We start from the raw sequence: 19502 nt of genomic DNA, 5'->3' as shown, positions 1-19502 counted from the left end.
TAGTTTATCTATTCGAAGAAGCAACTGAACTTTGAGTCATCAAGTACTCATGGAAATAACCCACAACCAGATAAGAAACTCTCTGAAACAATTTCTGAATGAGTAGTGATAATCTTCGGTCTTAGAGAATGGGGAGACACTTTACAGAGTGGAGAAGTGCAGAAACAGGAAGAGGCTCTGAGATTCATTCCCTAATGTCAGTGTTAGAAGTATCATAAGAAAAGAATCATTTTTTGAAATAATAAGACTAAGGTAATAAAAAGGATTCCAAATGGACTTCCAAGAAGCCTAATTCAAAGGCCCGGTCCTAAGCACTGTGGACAGTGATCTGTTTTCTGGCTGTCCAGATGCAGAGAATTGTCCAGCCTTCTGCTGTACTCCAGCCTCTCAATCCTCGTCTTAAAAGAAGTTTGCAGCAAAAGTGATTCTCACTGACTACTGCACCTCCCCTTCGGATGATCAGTAATTAAATAAATGCTCTGGCCAGACCTTTCCAGTTGTACCATAGGCTGCACACCTGACAAAACCTGTAAAGCTACTGTCTAAGCAAAAAAGTGTACAAGCTTCTCACATGAGCTACACAGAATTTACTTGGTAACTTGCTAAAAAAACAAAGCATGGACACTCATCATGAGTGTTGTTCCTCAGGACCTTCCTAGGAACAGCCAGTGAGATGAACACCAGATGGACTACTTTGTTGACAGAATTCACTATTAATAGATAGTGAAGAAGACTAAGAAAGTACTCCATTTATAATAAAATATTGCTGCCGACAGGTTGCAGCACAGTCAGATACTGTGTCAGAACAGTTACTGCATATAGTCCTTTTAAAAAATAGACTAGCACCCTATGACTAACAAAAGCTGCCTGAATTTATTTTTATTCTGATTCACTTAAATCCTTGAAGTGGCTTTCATTCAGTGAATTTCTCAGAAAGAAAAAAAAAGGCTTAGTAACTATGAATTGGAATTGTTCTTGAAATATTACCATACACTTCCTCAGAATTATAAAAAAATAATACCCTGTACATTATGTGAGTCACTAAATAGTATTTAAAAAGAATGCATCATAAGCAAAAAAAGTCTGATTTTGACAAAGAGATTGCTTAAGCAATTGAATAAGGATTTGAATTTAATTGAATTTAAAAGAATTAATGGAAGAAATGAACTATTATGATCAAATGTGATTCAAGTAGCTTTTGAAGACTAGGGAAACAAATTAAATTTTAAGTTTGTTTTAACCAACAGACTTAAAGATTTATGTTGAAATGCAATACAAAATCTACACAATATAATCTGGAGACCTAAACAACAGTTTGTTTAGATCGCAAACCACAAATAAAAGTCAGGCTACTAAATCATAATTTATGAAGGAAGTTATAGACTCTACACATGTAGAGAAAAAAAAGATTAAAACCTGTACAGGCAATTCTTTCAGTGACAGCTGTGCTGTTGTATTTTCATCACTGAATTTTATCATTTCTTAAAGACAAATATATTTTCAAAATTGTACATTATTGCGTTTCCTATTTAGCTTTATGGTTAATTCTGTAATTATCAATATTTTTAGCTGCTCTTTGTTGGAATAATAAATGTGCTGTCCAAATAGTAATTTTCTGTTTCTCTGGGGATTAGTTAATACTTCTGCTTACAAAGGCAATTATTAATTTTTAATTTACAGGAATAACTTAAAATAGCATGAGCATCTTTAGACTTTTAGAAAATGAGATGGAATAATGTCACCTTAAATAAATTGACTCTCAGACAACCTAAAGATATAAAATTATGGTCTCCAGTACGCCTCAGTAAATCATATTTCACTAGTTACAGAATTTTCACGTGCTTGTTTCAAAATCAACAAATGCTAATTAAATTTAACTACAAAAATGTAAAAATGAAATGTATGGTCACATCTAAAGCTCTGCGTATGGAAAAAGTATGGATAAATATTTTGCCCTAAAAATCTTTAAAATTATGAATGTTTTCTACTGGTTTCTGTTCTATGCTAACACTGCAAGCCTTGAAAACCTCTTGATACTTCTGATCAGGCAGCCTATCCCAGCTTTTTCCTTTCTCCTTTTCCTCCCCATACACAAGTATTTTATATATTGTACTTAAAGGTGAATTGTTTTTTACCCTTTGAAAACTAGAAATAGTTTTACAATAGCATAAACAAGAAAATATGCAGAAAGTAACATACATTTTGAAGTGTCAAATCACTGATGTTAGTTGACATTGCTCTCAGCCAGTCAGCACTCTCCTGGGCTGTATAAAACTGAAGTATCCCAGTACTAACTCCATCGAGTGCCAGCACTTCAAATGCATTAGATCTGCAGTAAGAAGAAATATATCCATAAAGGAAGATATGTCAGTTTTCTGAAACTGCCCAATATTCATCAGTGTTCAAGCGATTTTTATGCCTTTTGAAAAGTTTTTGAGTGTTTAATTTACCAATCAATAGAAAGTCAACAATACCAAGGATAATAGGGCAGTACCAGGAGCAACAGATACAATAAGTGCTTTTCCTGTACCAATACATACATGTGCTGGTGATCATCTGTTTCCCCTGGGTATACATATTATGTTCATAATTATTGAAATTAAGGTAGTGTATTCAGGAAATATGCATTGGGTCTTTTTGAAAAAAAAAAAAAAAAGTTTTTTTTTTTTTAAACCAAAATGCCAATTTTATTTATTGAATTTTGGCTTCATTTACAAGAATGTATGAAGATTCAAAGCACTATCTTCCCTAGCTTTCATTTCTTGGATTCCTAAACTTTTCTATGCAACATTCAAAGCAATGCTTACTTCAAGCACTTTTATGTCATTGGAATTTGAAAAACATTCTTAGAAGTTTCTACAAAAATTTTCCTTAAATAGATTTCTCAAAACAGCATTGGCACAGGCTAATGTGCAATTGCGTTGTATAACTTTTAATGCAACTTTTATGAGTTTATAGCAAATTTATTCTGCAAATACCAATGCTTTCCTTACTATCTGCAGTAAGCTAGGCATTGTATATGTACCTCTGAAATCCCTTGCATCTGAATGCTGGTGGGATATGCTTTTTTAACTCTTAGGATTATCCAATAGGAAGAACAAAAGCTCATTAAGTAGCGTTACAGAAGTACACTGGCCTAAATTTTAGAAAAGTGACATGCAACAGTTGTAGTAACTAAATTTCAGAAAGATACCCAGATTATTTAATTGCCTATGATTGCCAGGAGTATTAGATTTTAGTTATATACTATTATGAAAGACAATTATGATTATCTCAATGATTGTGCACTTGTTTGTTTTGTGTATAATATGGAGAATATCACTTCTACCTTCTACATTTGTAAGTTACATATTTATACTAATAAACTACATTGCTCCATTTCTGGTACCAACGTAGAAGAAAACCAACTACTGGGTCAGAATACTGCTCTATGAAGTTGCTGAGTCTTCCTGGGGTTCTCTGATCTAAGGTGAAGATCTCTACTGCTTAATTGATGATGTACGTCAACATTCAAAAATGACCTGTAGAGGTTTATGGGCAGTTATTCACTCCTGACTTACAGAAAAAGTTATTAACCTAACCTTTGTCATTTGTAGGGAGTTTGATGGTGAACATGAGTACTGAACTCTATATACTTGCCAGAAAAGGTAACATAAACTACCCATCATACACAATATAAATAAGACAAAGTATCTGAATAGATATATATGAAATGCTTTCCTTTAAAAGGAGTTGTAAAGCATTATATCTACTGCTTCCAAAAATTAACATGCTTGGCCTGAAGACTTAGATATGTATCAGCTGATTGCCCGTTTTTCTTTCATGATTGAATAATCACAGTAACTACTAAAACTTGACAGCAATAGCACAATTCTGTGTCACATTCAGTAATCTCTTTCACCTCTTCAGAAAGAAAGAAAGAAAAAATTAAAAAAAAAATCCCTTTATTGCCTTCAAGTATACTGAGTAAAATAACCACCTCCCAAGGATATTGTCCTTTTTACCTAAGGTTCTGACAGAGATCCCAACAGTGCTGTAATGAAATGACTTATGGTATGATCTCTTCAACATCCCACTGAGAGAGACAGTGAGAATCTGTCAGCCCTTACACGCTGATACACACTGGGTCTTTGAAACAGACTTAATTTAATGCTGTGAGAAGAAGCCATTCACAATGTCCTGCTTAGATGTCCCATTCAAATATCAAAGCTAAGATTCTAGGATCCTTACACAGCAAGAGGACTGTACAGAGCATTTAAGAGAGCTGAGGAATAATATGTGCTCTCCATGGAACCATGGGGTGTCTAGATACTAACTCAGTTTCAGCAGACACACGAAGACCTGAATGCCTTATCCCAGTGGCATAAAGTTACATAAGTGGCTGATGAAAGATCACAGAAAGGACCTCCTCAGCTAACAATTTATGTGACCAAAACAGGCAATCAAAATTTTTTTAAAAAAACCCTTTTGTTATAAAAATTACCAAATATCATTTGAAACATGGTGCTGGTGATAGAGTGAATTACACTAAAACTCCTGTTACTCTTTAACTTATTAAAATATCGTAATCAATTACAGAGAGCTAATAATATTCAATATTCATCTAGAGGTGTAATACTTCAGTAACAGGATATCTGGACAGAATCAAAGAGTGCATGAGGGATCCTGCAAGTCCTCTAGTCCAGCCTCCTCACTAACTTTCTTAAAATACAAATCTTATCCACAGGAAGACCAAAACTGGACACAGAGGGAGCTACCTCAGGTGTGGGCTCAGGAATGCAAGCAGGTGAGAATAGGTGAGAACAACCACTTCCCTTGGCTTGTTGACTATGTTATTGCTAACACAGCCCCTTATATGGGACTTCATCACTGAACTTGTGCTCAGCTGACTCCTGCTCAGTGGGGAGTCTGCCAAGATCCCCAAGCCCTTCCTGCAGAGCTTGTTCCCTGTCTCCAGCAAACTGACACCAGGACATCCTTTCCCAGAGCTCAGGCTGGTTCAAGGCTTCTGATGTGCCAGCAGTGGTCACCTGGCACACGTGACAGACCTTTGGGGCACTGCTGTCCCCACTGTGCTGACATGGCAGGAAGGTGGTTTTACCAGGAAGCAGTTCAGTCTAAATGACATAGAATAAAAAACAATCAGGAATTTTCCAAGTTTACATTTGCCAGTCACGAAGTGACGGGTAATAACACAGTGTTTTTGCCCTGAATCTTAATCAACTTTACTACGATTATTTCTTGCTTTCAGTTACAAAAATTTCTCTCTGAAGATCTCATAATATATTGATATTGTTCCATGTACCAGACTGTGTTCTGAAAAGCATAGTGTACAGAAGGTTACAAGTAAAAACAAGATATCCAAACTAAAAATAGAAGCTTAACAAAAGAAATCCTAAGGTTTTTGTTTCAAGTGAAACAATCAAAGCAAGCACCAAGATGGCACTGGAATTCATGAGAAAACAAATCCTATAGGCTTAAATGACAAGCACTTCTCTATGCCATTTCTTCAAAAGACAGAAAAGAAAAAAAGGGACACAACAAAACACCTATTCCTGTTAGCTGTCAAGGAGGCGCTTTACATTTAATATCAAATAGTAAGTTTGAAAGGTTTCAAGATGCTATAAAGCTGCTGTAGGGCTTTTATTTTATTCATTGATTTGGCTTTTTTGGCACCTTTTTTACTTGTTTGTTTGTTTTTTAAATTTTTTTCTGATGCCCTAAGATCCTTTTAAAACAGAGACAAAGGAAATTACTATTACCACAGTTATGCTACTGGCTCCTGCGACTAGAAAAAGAAATGAATATTTGCATTTCCTAAATACTAGAAATTTGTGTTGCACTGCTGTCACATTTCTTACTTTGAGATTTGTCTCTCTGTCTGTAACTTTGTTTCCTTCAAGCATTTCTACTAAGGAGCATGAGGCATTGCTTCTTATACTCATGTCTTTCTACCTCACTTTCATGGTGAAATGATGAATAGATCTGCATTCCTGGTTTCTTCTGAAGTTTGTTTATGGCATTAATTTCTTGTAATAAAATAAATACTATCTTTGTTTGTATGGCAGGTAGAATAACAGATGAGTATTGGTAGACTTTAGGTTGTCTTCTTGAAATTCACACCTTTAAACAAATAGTATTAATTAATATTAGTAAGGAAATTTTTCCATACAAGTAGTTTGCTACTAGAGAGGTGCTAAATCCAAAGACTTTTCTAAGATAAAAAGTATTTTCAGTGCCATCTGAAATGGGAAAAGCTGAATTTTTACTTTACTGGAGGCGAAGAATTCCAGAAAAGCATACTTTTATATTTTTTAGTATCTGTGGCATGTGAAACCATCTCTCTTAGACCTATATAGGTATTTTATGATATAGATATTTCTACAAAAATCTAGATGCAGGTTTGGCAGCATCTCTTTTATCTTTACTACCATGCTGATGCAGACAGACAGATCTGATCAGCTTTGCATTTCCCCAGGTCCTGAATCAGTATTCCCTCCTGTTTGTATGATTTTTTGATGTTTGAGCTAGTTTTTATTGCTTCTGTTACAACATTTTCTTGTGGCTTGTTTATAGTATTTCATGGCCCTCTTGCTAGAATGTCTATTTTAAACTGAAGTTTTAAGGACTATAGGTAGAACTGAGTGGAAATATCTCATGACACAAGAGTATGCTGAAACTGCGCCTTTTTTTTGGGCACAGCTACAGGAAAACTCAACCGAAGTACAGAAGAATTTCAACTGCACAGTTTAGCCACAAAGGAAATATTACAGCCTAATCTGATTAGATTAGACCAGATTTGATATAAAGCACACTAAAAGTATACTACAGTATACTTTTATACAGACAACTCTATCTATGCAAGGCATTTCCAATTAAAAAAAATTAATTTTGAGAAAAATGCCGACATGTCATACATTGTAATTTTTTTTTTTTTTTTTTTAAATAAAGGCAACAAGAAGAGGGCCTTTAGTAAAATATCTGACTGTGCCCTACCTTATGAGAAACAAGATTTTTCTTGTTGTAAGGTTTCTTACACCACTAGAAAAAGAATGTTGAAAATACGAAACAATCTTGAATATCAGGGAGAAGTAAAGTGAATGAGGTCAGAGGAAATATCCACACTGGCAGAAGGCAGTTGACCACATCAGAACAGCAAGAGTACTTAAATTTACAGGTACTATATGTTGGCTAAACAATACTATATATTTTTAAATATCAGAGTATACTAACAAAAGTATGGTAAGTTCTGCTGTAGCCAACTGCAAGAATTCCACAGGTGAAAAACGATGTTTTTACGTCAGGGAAATGAAGGATTGAAGAAAGCAGAGTGTGCATTTCCTGTGAGTGGATAGCTGATCTGTAAGAACCTTTCAAAAGCCATAACATTTTGCAAAGTTAAAAAGTTATGTCAAAAGCCAATGGACTATAGGTAATTTTTTGATAGAAAGTATTGTATAGACCGCTGTGAACTTAATTCATTTAGGAACTAGGGAAAAAGACCTTTCATACAGCCCATCTAGCTGAGGAGCAGGCCCACAGCTGTGTACGTGACACTATAAGTGATAGTTCCAATACTTCAACAGCACTGACTTAAAAAGTAATCTGCCTGTTTTGATGCCAGAGCACCTTTGCTAGACCAGCTGAAGTAACATAGTGGATAAAATATAATGAAGCACTGCAACAAAACACAGTCATGAAAAGAATGTGCAGGAAACAAAAAGTTACAAGTATGACAGACTCATGGACCCAGGAAAATACAGGAAAAACAGGCATGCTGTCAACCCATCTATGCAAATATGCTCCAAGGAAATATTAGGGTATGGTAAAATTACGAAATTGGTCAGAAGGATCTGTGATCCATTCAGAGGAATGAATTCAGACTCACTTCAATGGCTTTAGAGTGATGCAATGTAAAAGGGAACAGAGATATGTAGATATGGTTGAAAGCAGGACTTTTTATCTATTTTTATCTAGATCAGAGGTTTTATTTCATGCAAAGCAGATATCTGATTTTAGAGAACCATTAAAGAAGACAAATGTTGGACACTATGCATATATGAACATGAGGAAATGCAAAAAAAGGATAAAAGTTGGATAATAGCAAAAATGCATGCATTTCACAGTATATGGTAAGAGCAGTCTGGTGTCCCTCAGGCAAAAAACAAACACCTTTAGTAAGAATATGGGAAATGCCTCATCCACAGTTAACCTCAAGGCAATATCCCTTTAATGCTCATATAGCTGTTTTTGTTGGTTCACCAAAACAAGTAAGGAGCACTTACTTTACAAGTAAAGTATCATGGGCTGGCAGTAGGCTTTATGGAGTCATTCCATCTTCCTTCAGAGTGTATACAATAATAAACAATAATAAAAAACCCCACTAGTAATTAAGGAGTGGAATATGTCCTAAATATATATGGGAGTGAGATACGTCACAAGAGAATATGTCTCTCCAAGACTAGAACTGAAAGCACTAAGTTCTTCAAATCTTACAAGAAAAATATATCTGTGATGGGTTGTTCTTGGGTCAGCAGCAAAGCATCCATACTGTCATTCACTCCCTCAGCACTCTCCAGAGGCATAGGAGAGAGAATACAAGGAACAAAAAACGTCATGAACTGAAATAAAGGTAGTTTAGCAAAAGAAGAGGGAAAAAAGCCAACTAACTAAATTACAACAAAACAAGTGATGCAAAGGCAACCACTCACTATCACTCACAATCAGAATAATGTCCTGTCAGTCTCTGAGAAATGGCTTGCTCTCCCCCAAGCCCTCTCCGCTCAGTATCTTATTTATTTATTTTATTTTATTATGCTGGGCAAAGATGTTACACAGCATGGAAAATCCCTTTGGTCAATTTGGGTCATTGGTCACTTGTGTCTACTCTCAACTTCTGGCCTACCCTGGGCCTACTTACTGTGTAGGAGCAGACCAAGAAAAAGAGAAAGTCTTGATGGTGTGCAAGCCCTGGTCAGCAACAACAAAAATACTGGTGTGCTAATAATATTGCTTTAGTCACAAGCCAAAACACAGCACCATATGGACTACTATAAGGAAAATAAGCTTCATCTCAGCCAGACTCAGTACAGTATCTGAAAGTGTTTTACTTCAAAGAATTCTCAAAATTCCCATGCTACTTTTTGGGAACTGGAATCCCTTAGGATTTCTCCATCTAATGTATAAAGTGCACAGCACAGGAGTGAAAGTGCTTCAAACTGTCAGGGTGATAACAGAAATCAGAGGTTGAAATGTTCTATCCTCTTCCATTTATCCTTTAGATTCTAGAATACCAATGGTAAGTTGATGCATGAATATGAACACTGAGACTTGTTTACTTAATTCACCGAACATCTAAGCCTTGAACGGTTGGAGGTCTATGATAGACTGGACAAGGCTGGACAGCATAAACTTGTCAGTTGAACTAGGGAGGAAGAAAGTGGATGAGAGACAAAGTAAAAGAGAACTGAGAGTTCAAACAAAGTCTGTGGAAGAAGCTAAAACTTTTCTGGAGAATTTATTATTATTTACCTGTGATGCTTTAACACAAAGTCTGGGAGAGGAGCTGCCAACTGTCGTAGAAGATGAATTGCTGTAAGTTAAACAGTGTATCTGTCCTACTAAAAAAATAATGCTTTTCAGGTCACTTTTAAGAAACAAGTAAAAAATCTGGCATACATCAAGAAAGGTATTCATGTGGATTTCTGGTACTTCCTCATAGCAGGTGACCTGCACATTGATTCTTCAATAGAAATCCCCATTATCTCTTTAATATATATTAATGACAAATAAATATATGGCAACCCATGAAGACTGTGGAAAATAATGACAGTGAATGAACTCCTGTTCTGATACATATGGAGAACTGTGGACTGCTTGGCCTACAACTACTGGTAGATTTGAGGCAGTTGTACTGCAGAATGTTTCGCAGAAAAAGCTTATGTATGCTGCAATGTGTTAAAATTTCTCAAGTGTATTATTTATTGAAGCTTTATTAAACTTCACTTTTGCTTTCATATTTCCTGAAGCCCAGTAAAATAGCCTCTGACATCCTATTCCACAGTTACTTTATGAACCATTAGTTATGTCTCTGAGATGCAAAAAAATTCTATGATCAAAAATACAATATTTCGTACCATGTACTTTGCCAAAATCTCATAAATACGAGTTTCTATATGACAGTGATACAGGCACATATATATGACACAGGCATGATGATTATGCACTGTCGTATCATTTATAATGAAAAAGGAGAGTTAATTGACAATAATAGAATTGGGGAATATAGAAGTATCCCATTAACGATACAGAAGGAAATGCAGTAACTTCAAAATTAATTCACATAAAACCAGGATTAACCTCTGTACTAGCTGCTGATGTTGACTGAATTCCCAAGGTACAACAGATTATAGAAAAATATTTGTTGGAGCTTTATCTTATCTTTGGCAATCACCATGCATAGCATCAATCTTAGGAGAAGATGAACTGCACAGTTTTTAATAAGAAGAATTTCAAATCTCCACTCAATTCTTATAAAGCAAACAACCCACAGCAAAATACTATGTACTGCTAACTAACCCAGCGCTTCCCCGTTTAGATTACAAACCTTAATTTATCTGTTCCGGTTTTGTACCTCGAGATTCGAGCCATCGACAGAGGAATTGATAAGGTGTCTAGCCAGCGCTTCTCGTATTTTGGTTCATTAGCTATGGGTGAAGAAGGTGAAGATGGAGCCTGTGCAGAATAAATGAGAAACAGTAGGAGAGCTTATAAAACCATAGAGTGAAAATCCCATGAATATACATCTTTGCCTCTGTCTCAGAAGTGAATAATCATTACAATAAAAGTATTCAAGAAATTCAGGTTGGGGTAGAGAAATGAAAACCCATACGCTACCCATCTTGATATTTTACTCTTGATGCAATTTCAGCATTACTTTAAAATTAAACATATCTAAATTTTTGCTACTATTAATAGCTGATACTAGAAAGGAAAGAGTTTTCAGTCATAAATGCCATGATTTTTTTTCTAAAAGTAACATAATATACATTTGTAGTTTAAATTAATTTGTTCTGTACAACTCCTCTGCATGCTTCCATCATCAGAGAAAAGGGTATAAATAATATCCTAATTAAATACTACACTGGAAAATGTATTTGTGCATTGGGACTTTTAGCTATTACACCAGTAACAGCTAAAGCTATTAACACTAGATTTAAAATTCTGATTCCTGTTTTATCACACTATAGATGGATGACTTTTGAAAAATTTTATCTTTGAATTCTTTCTTCAAATACCTCTACTAGAAAGGCAAGAGTTGAGCATTTCACTCATTTATAAAGACAGCAGTAAAATTTACACAAGGGTGGCTGAGAAAGATTCACAGACATACATATTTAGGTCAAAGATAGGTGTTTGTGCTGTTTTTGAACCAAAATCTTTTATCCCACCATGTGCGGAGAACTTTCCAGTAGAGAACAGAGTTGAAAGTTAGTTATTTTTATATGAGCTATAAATAAGCACCAAGAAGTATTTATGAAAGCAGAGAAACGGCAGAATGACTCAAATCCAGTTTTGTTCTGCCAAGGTGTTCAAAAGCCATAAAACTTACTCAAAATAAAAATCATTCTGGGAATTGTCTGTTTCTTTTTCTTGCTCATAAGGATTTAGGATTATTTTCCCCCCTAAAGCTCCTTCTTACAGTCAACAAGGGCTGATCTTTCTATTTACTTCTTTAAATAAATCAAAACAGTGAGTTTCACAAGCTAACAGGAGGACTGAGTCTTAATGACTGAAGTACAACTTCCTTGTAAATGAAAAATTAGTAATGAAATTGCTAGAGTTGGCAACACTAAGGAAAGTTTTAGACAGCAATCCTTATGGGGGCAGGAATTTCATTTAGAGCATTTGTTATACCTGGAACCATACAGCTTTCATTTGACTGAGATGTCCTGGTGTTTTTTCAGTATGAGTATTTCATAATCAAGTCCACAGACTAATTTTGTTGTATAAAATTAGGCACAAAAGGCTAAGATGCCTTTAAAATCTAGAATAAATTTATCAATATCACAATGAAGAATCTGACACATATTACAGAATTCTGCACAAACTAAAATAATTGACAGAACCCCATACAATCTGAAGTTGAAAAGGATCAACATAATCTAACACTGTCTTGAAATCAAAATGTCTAGGAATAAAACAGAAGGCAGCTTCTTGCAGTCAAATATAAATACTTGATTATGAACACTGAATTTAAATCCAAGAATGGAAAACAAAAGAATATAAAAATTCCTGCAACAACACCATCTATTGTTCCGCCCCTCTAAACTCTCAAGATGAAGAAAACCTCTAGACATATATTTAAATATATAATTTAAACATAAAAAAATCTTTTTCTTATGAACTATTAGCTTTACTTCTTTTATCAGGTTATTGAACAATCTTCTCCAATATTCTAGGTAATTTAAGAGCATCTGGCAGCAAAAATATTAGTAGGTCACATAGGCAATTAAATGTTTCCATTTGAGTCCCTTACACTTCAATCAAATGCTTCAGTAGGGTATCAGTGTGAAGAAAAAGTTTCTCAATGTCAGTAAAAGTTAGAATTTTAGAAAATGTACATCACAGCTATTCATTAGGTTAGTGAATTGAAGGGGGAAAAATGGCCAACATCTCTTGGCCAAAAATCTATTAATCCCAAAGCTATGAAACTGCAGCATAGAAATATTCATACCAAAATGCTAAACTGTTAAAACTGCTGTAAACTCCTAAAGCAAATGGGTCTTTCCCAGACAATTCCAAAGATTTGATATTTGAAAAATACACTAGAAGGAGTAATTATTTTTTTCCCACAGTTCCGAACTACTTATATCTGCTGAAACTCTACTGCATGATCTGAACATTAATGAAAGAACAGCAAAAGGATATGAAGGGGTCAAACTAGTCTAAGTTTCAAATATGTATTTCTTGTGAACTCATATTCAAATAATCAGTTTACGATAGAGCATAAAGTTGGAATTACCCCTCTTCATCTTCTTAAGGACAACCAGGGCATAAGACTGTTGCATAGAAACAAAATACTTTCATAGGACCAGCATCTCATTTTGTTCTATTTAACCTATAATCCAATGACAACTCAGTCTGAGACTCCTTGATATATACTCTTCAAAGCACATGGATAAAAGTAAGAAACTGAGAAGGAAGCAATTAAAAACAAAACAAAACAAAACAAAAAACAACAAGAGAAAGAGCTGTGGAAGAAGTTCATTATACTGAGTGAGAGATAAAAGACCTGCTAAAAATATAGTAAATCAATGTATAGCAATGCACATGAAGGAAAACAATATTAACTTTCCCCACATTGTAATGGGACATGAACAGCTGATTACCACTCAAAATTTAGATCTTGAAATTTAGATATTTAAAAGAATTGTTTTTGAACAATTAAGTTAACAAAGATTCATTGGCCTGGAAAAGAAACTGCTGAGGGAATTGTATGCCTGAGGTACATGAAAAAAATAAGAGAGAAAGGGGTTAAGAAACAGTGGTTCACTTGCCATTTGCACATAAGAAGCAGGGATATTAATCATAAGTAAAAGACAGTAGGATAAAAACAGAGAATGAATGTGTTAGTCTATATAATAAACTGGTTCAGGAAGCACCTATGTCAGAAGTCACCGGAGGTGCAGGAAATATTCCCTAGAAATGACTGCACATATTTCCTCTGTTCTTGCATTCTATTGAGGGCATCTTCTGGGAACAAGTTTTTGGCTGGGTGGTTCTTTGGTCTGACCCAGTGTAGTGAGCTGGTTGACCTGACCTTCAAGGCCATCTGCTGCTCATCTTGGAAACTTCCTCCACAGCATTAAAATAGAGATCATCTCTGTAATCACAGTTTTTATGCTCTCAGTCATTTTATACCTTCAGTTTTCTGCTGAGGTCACCAACAATGTTGCCAATTAATGCCAATTTTCTTGTAACACCTGCACATTAAGAAATGGATTGAACAAAAAAAATCTCATTTTTGATAGAACAGTGAACAAGCATCAAGTTTTAATGACACATAATCACTACCTACCTGGGACAACTGTGTACTGTTGACCTGGAGGAGGGTCTGACCCTGTATCCCATTAGCAATCACTGACCTATGAATGACACTGTAGGCAAGTGCTTTAGTGCTTTCTTAAACAACTATATAACAACTCATTATGGTGCAACCAAAAAATCTTCCAAGAAGTAGAAAAAGTCCAGAAAGCCCTCCACTTATGGGGAGATGTAATCAGACATGTCTCTATAATTAAGTTTCCACTAAGAACATAGGAAGGAAAGGAAAAGATCCTTGGCTGGGATCAGCTGGCTGGGACTGACAATTTTCCATCTTTTTATGATGGATAACTTGCAGAGTTTTGGAAACTCAGTTATTTTAAACTTCTTTTAAACTGTCATTGATTTTAAATCTCTGCAAGAAAAATATCATGTCATCAGAAGAAAGTCTTTCTGAACCCACTCTAGTAATTTAATTTCCAGTTAGTGGTAGGGCCCTACCTTGAAAGCAGCCACAGTGATTTTAGGTTGATACAGCTTTTTCATTAAACGTGGGCTTCAGGAGGGCTGAAGGTGGGTTAATTCACTTGGAATCAGAAATACTCAGGGTCACATTACTCAGCATAATTAAGCTTGGTTTTAAATGTACTTTTAATCTCATATTACAGTGTCTGCTTTGCAGAAAGGCAAATGCTGCCCTATCTTTGGAAGTATCCAAGGCCAGGCTGCGTGGAGCTTTGACCAGCAACCATTCTGAGTGCCATCATGTGGCACATGCAGGACAACCAGCATGCCTTTATGAAAGGCAATTTTTGCTTGACCAGCCTTATCTTCTATTACAAGACCTAGTGCATGAGGGAAAGGCTGTGCATGTTATCTACCTGGACTTCAGTAAAGCTTTTGTTACTGCCTCCCACAGCATTCTCTTAGGAAAGCTGGCAGCTCATAGCTTGGCTTTTACCCAGTGATGGGTGCACCTGTCTGTCTTGTGAGAGGCACAGAGAGTGCTGGTGAATGGAGTTACATCCAGCTGGGAGCCAGTCACAAGTTGTGATCCACAGAGCTCAGTATTTGGGCCAGTCCTGTTTAACATTTTTAATGGTGATCTGGAGGAGAGAACCAAGTGCACCTTCAGTCAGTTTGCAGAGGACACCAAGCAGGGTGGGAGTGTTGATCTGCTGGAGGGTAGAAGGATCTGCAGAGGGATCTGGACAGACTTTATCCACTGTAGGAGCTTCAGCTAGGCCAAGTGCCAGGTTGTCCACATGGGTTACAATGATCCCCTGCAGTGGCACAGGCTGGGGGTAGAGTCCCTGGAGAGGTGGAAAAGGACCAGGGTGTGCCCAGGTGGCTAAGAAGGCCAATGGCTGGAGAAAAGGCAGCTCTAAGGGTCCTTTTTGCGCTCTACAGCTACCTGAAAGGAGGTTGTAGTCAAGTATAGGTTGGTCTCTTCTCTCAAATAACAAGTGGTAGAACAAGAGGAAATGGCCTCAGTTCCACCAGGAGAGGTTTAGGTTGGATATTAGGGAAAACTTCTTCACAGAAAGGGTTGTCATGCATCGGAACAGTCTTAAAGGGTTGAGTTATTGTTCTTGGAGATATTTAAAAGGTATATAAACAGGACACCTAGAGACATGGTTTGGTGCTGGAGCCTTCTTAATTAAACTAACGTTGGATTTGATGATCACAGAGGTTATTTCTAACCTAAATGTGTTTATGATTGTACCATTTTATGAAATAAGAATCAAGAATGATATCCACTAGGAAAAAAAAAAGACCTTTTACTTAAAATTTGGAATTTATCCATTCTCTGCTTTAGAGGACTTCATATTTCAAAGTGCATCATTAAAGCCCTGATCCTCTTTCATAAACATATATTTCTATAAAGCACAAGTAAGAGGTATGACTAATCTTGATTACTGTCTTTGTTGACACTGGTTCAAAAAGAGATTATAATGATGATGCTGTTATTTCTGAAAGTAATTTTTGCTGTTTGCATTTTAGTGAGCATTGCTGAGAATTTCTGAAAAGAATATAAAAAAACTCTCTGTAAAATATGTACATGAAAATGGTAGCAACATTAATATATTCAATATCTATATATTGATATATTTTCCTTGTGAAAACAACTCTGTGGATTAAATTATAGAAACACAAAACCATAGGGTATCACAAGTTGAAAGGGATCCACCGGGATCACTGAGCCCAAATCCCTGCTCCTCACAGGACTACCTAAAACTAAATCATATGACTAAGAGTGTCTTCAAGACATGCCTTAAACTCTGAAATGCTAAAATAGCTCGGCATAACTTCATTGCCTTAAGCTATAATTGAAAACATTGGCCATTAAGTTTCAGTGGATTTCATGAAAATCTCTTAGATTAGAAAATACTAGCTTTCATGCATCTTTTTGATGCCAACTGGAATATGTTTTGTCAAAGCTCCATTCCTAAAAATGTTTCAGCATGCTCAAAAAAAAAGCCTTCAATATAACATGCTTTTCAAATAGACAGGTTTGTCTTACATTTATTCTGAAAAAAGAGAATTAGAGTTAGATAATTTCTTGCAACAACACCCAGCAACATTCAACTCAGAGTGAATTGGATGTGCTCTCCCTACAGCTTTTAGTCTGGTCTGTGATTGAAATGTATGTATATATAGATATATATATATAGGTAGGTTAATTTTCAGTGTATCAGTGAACTGATCTGACTTATGTATGGCTGAGCATTTACTAATACTTAGTACAGGGACAGACAGAAAGAAGCAGGGGCTTTATGTTGATTGGATAAAAAACATGACTGCTCCATTTAGCAGTAAAAGAGTCTCACATTAGCTTGCTTTAATAGTTGAGCAACACAAATACCAAATCTTTAGCCAGGAGTAGAGACATGAATGAAACTTGTGATGCCCAGCCAACAAAACAAATTATGGTGATATCTACTGTAAATAGGAGTCAGAGCTTTCAACTTGTCTGAGAATTTAGAGGGATTTAATTATGATATCAAAATACCTGTGCATTCCTTTGATGCAGCATGAATTCAGAAGAGGGTCTGCATTTATTTATTTTTAATAGAATTCTTAGATGCAGGTGCGCAATTCTGTGACAGTTTTAAGAAGACATTAATTATCTGGTAAAGTATGCATCACTGAATCATTTAATAGATAAAGGCTTCTTTAGAGGAAACACGCTCTTTCAGGTGAAGTAACAATTTGGACTTGTAATATGATGTCTTCAAAATTCACTGAAAGCAGCACCTTTTAATTACACAGCTCTATCTACAATATTTTAATTGACAGATGTTTAATTAAATGGGAGGAAGAGGAAAAAGCATGTGAAAAATTCCCCCTTTCCTATCACAGAAAATAAACACTTTTAATTCTAATGCTGCATCAGATACATGCTTTTGAAATATAATGATTGCTTAGTAAGACATTTAATTCTTTTTAACTAATACATGAGTTTACACATACTGAGCACCTATATATGATGCTTACATAGAGCCTGTATAGCAGTTCATGTTAGGCACTTGCACTGCCTTATTTACTGCAATAGCTATGCATTTAAATCAATTGGATTACTATTCTACCAGTGAGGAGCAAATTTAAACCCTTTCAATTATATAAATTTCTCTAGAGGTGATTTAAAATGGAAATATTAATGAATATTTCATTACATCTGTGTTGCTAGGTACTAATACATTTAGCAAAACTAGGTGCTATTTTTTTAATGAACTAATGGAGTACAAGCCTGAGTAAGATATTTTTAGAGAATACATATGGACTATTTGTCAGAATCTAGCACCTTTTTCTTTAATTTGTTTCCCTTGAGCTAGTATGTAATTGGTTTCTGCGTAACCTCAACAACCTTGCCTGGAACACCTTTCCAGATATATTCTTCCTTTGGGGGTAGGGGACAGGGGCCAGAGTAGTTTATATTAAATCTCAGCACAAAAAGTAGAAAGTAATTATGACTCCTCAAAAACTACAATAGTTGTCAGAAATTAAAACCCAACATTAAATGTATATAAGGAAAAGATACAATGCTGAAATTGTTATGGTTTTACACTACAAATGCAAGTGTACCCAAACTTCAGCTGTCAGACACAGCTTTTGGCAGCCTTTTATATCCCCAAATGGGGCATGCTGTCCTTGCTTAGAAAAATTAGCTCAAGGTTAGGGGAAGTCTTTGAACTTCATAGAGTCTGCACACCCCTCAGGATAAATCTGAGCCTTGACTCTTGTACTCTCTCTGAGATCAGTGTCAATTTGTTGCTGGAGCTTATGGAAAAAAAAAAAAAAAAACAACGGATGAAACTTAGTGGGAGAACTTGTTACCTCAATTTTACTATCAGTTTTCTCTTTAAGCCACATACTCATGTACCTGAACTGCCAGGGCTCATCTATGCTAACATCAAATTTAGAAAGATTTTTCTTTTTGTTGCTACTGTTGCAAACTCAAACTGAGACAATTCACAAGAACTGTAAAAAACAATGTATTCACATGCAAGGGCCTAAAAACTAAAACCACATACGTAACAAAATGGGAAATTTCTGGGCAGAAGAAATGATCAACCTGGTCGATCAAATGTTAAATACAAGAAGAAATAACACTGCTGAAAGGATTAGCAGTGACTGTGGGAGTTAATAAAAGTAAAGGATAAGACTTTTAAAGATACCTTGTATTCGTTTCATTATTGAATGACAAATGAGTCACTATTGTCATAGCAAAAGCCCCAATCAACTCTAATCCCAATTAGAAAAACACAGCATTTCTGTACAGCCAAGTCTAAATAAACATTCTAATCCAAAAGATTTTTCTTACAATTCCATTGTAGTGAAGTAGGAAGGTGTTATTTAAAATTTTCTTCCACCTTCTACTGCTATGATTTCTGAGAGGTATAATCAGAAACAGAAAATCTGGATTATTTTTCAGTGAGGTGGAAAAATTTTATTAATTTTCATATTTTTTTAGTTGAGAAAAACTTACTTGTGGTGTGTTTATCTCATTTCATAAAGGTCTTCAACACAACAGCAGTCCAAACTATTTAAGTGCAGCTGGCTGTGTTCATCTGTTTTACCTTTCTCTTCAGCAAACTATGGAAGACATGGTGATGATAACTTTCATGAGAGTAACCACTTTGTACCTCTAAGTGAGATATTTTTTGTATTTATTATGTTAATCATTTTATGAATTTACATTGCCAAATAATACATTGTGAACTGGAAGTCAATTCAAATTTATCTCTTTTTAATACTCCATAAGAAAATCATGGATTTTCAGATCAAGGGTTGGCAGAGGCAATCAGTATCACATGTGAATTCATTCTAATAAAAAAGATATTAAACTGAAATCCTGAAGTTTCTCTTCTTAAAGCAAGGTACAGAATAAAAAAAAACCAGAAGAATAAGATAAACTTTAAGAATGGTCAGTAGTGTGTTTGTGCTAAAATGGA

At 35.4% G+C, this 19502-nt stretch overlaps 1 protein-coding gene across 1 annotated transcript in view; it reads right to left on the bottom strand.

The window, feature by feature from the left end:
- SNTG2 (syntrophin gamma 2) overlaps positions 1–19502 on the bottom strand; it is a 219053-nt gene that overhangs the window by 54944 nt on the left and 144607 nt on the right. The window contains exons 9-10 of the mRNA XM_066179844.1: positions 10607–10734; positions 2200–2329 (exon numbers count right to left, since the gene is read on the bottom strand). Coding sequence (XP_066035941.1) covers positions 2200–2329; positions 10607–10734 — 258 coding nt within the window. The remainder of the gene's footprint in view (positions 1–2199; positions 2330–10606; positions 10735–19502) is intronic.

Source organism: Chamaea fasciata, unplaced genomic scaffold, assembly GCF_029207755.1.
Source record: "Chamaea fasciata isolate MVZ Bird 193981 ecotype frontalis unplaced genomic scaffold, bChaFas1.0.hap1 SCAF_3, whole genome shotgun sequence".
Lineage (NCBI taxonomy): Eukaryota > Metazoa > Chordata > Aves > Passeriformes > Sylviidae > Chamaea > Chamaea fasciata.
This window is presented reverse-complemented; position numbering and strand designations above follow the sequence as displayed.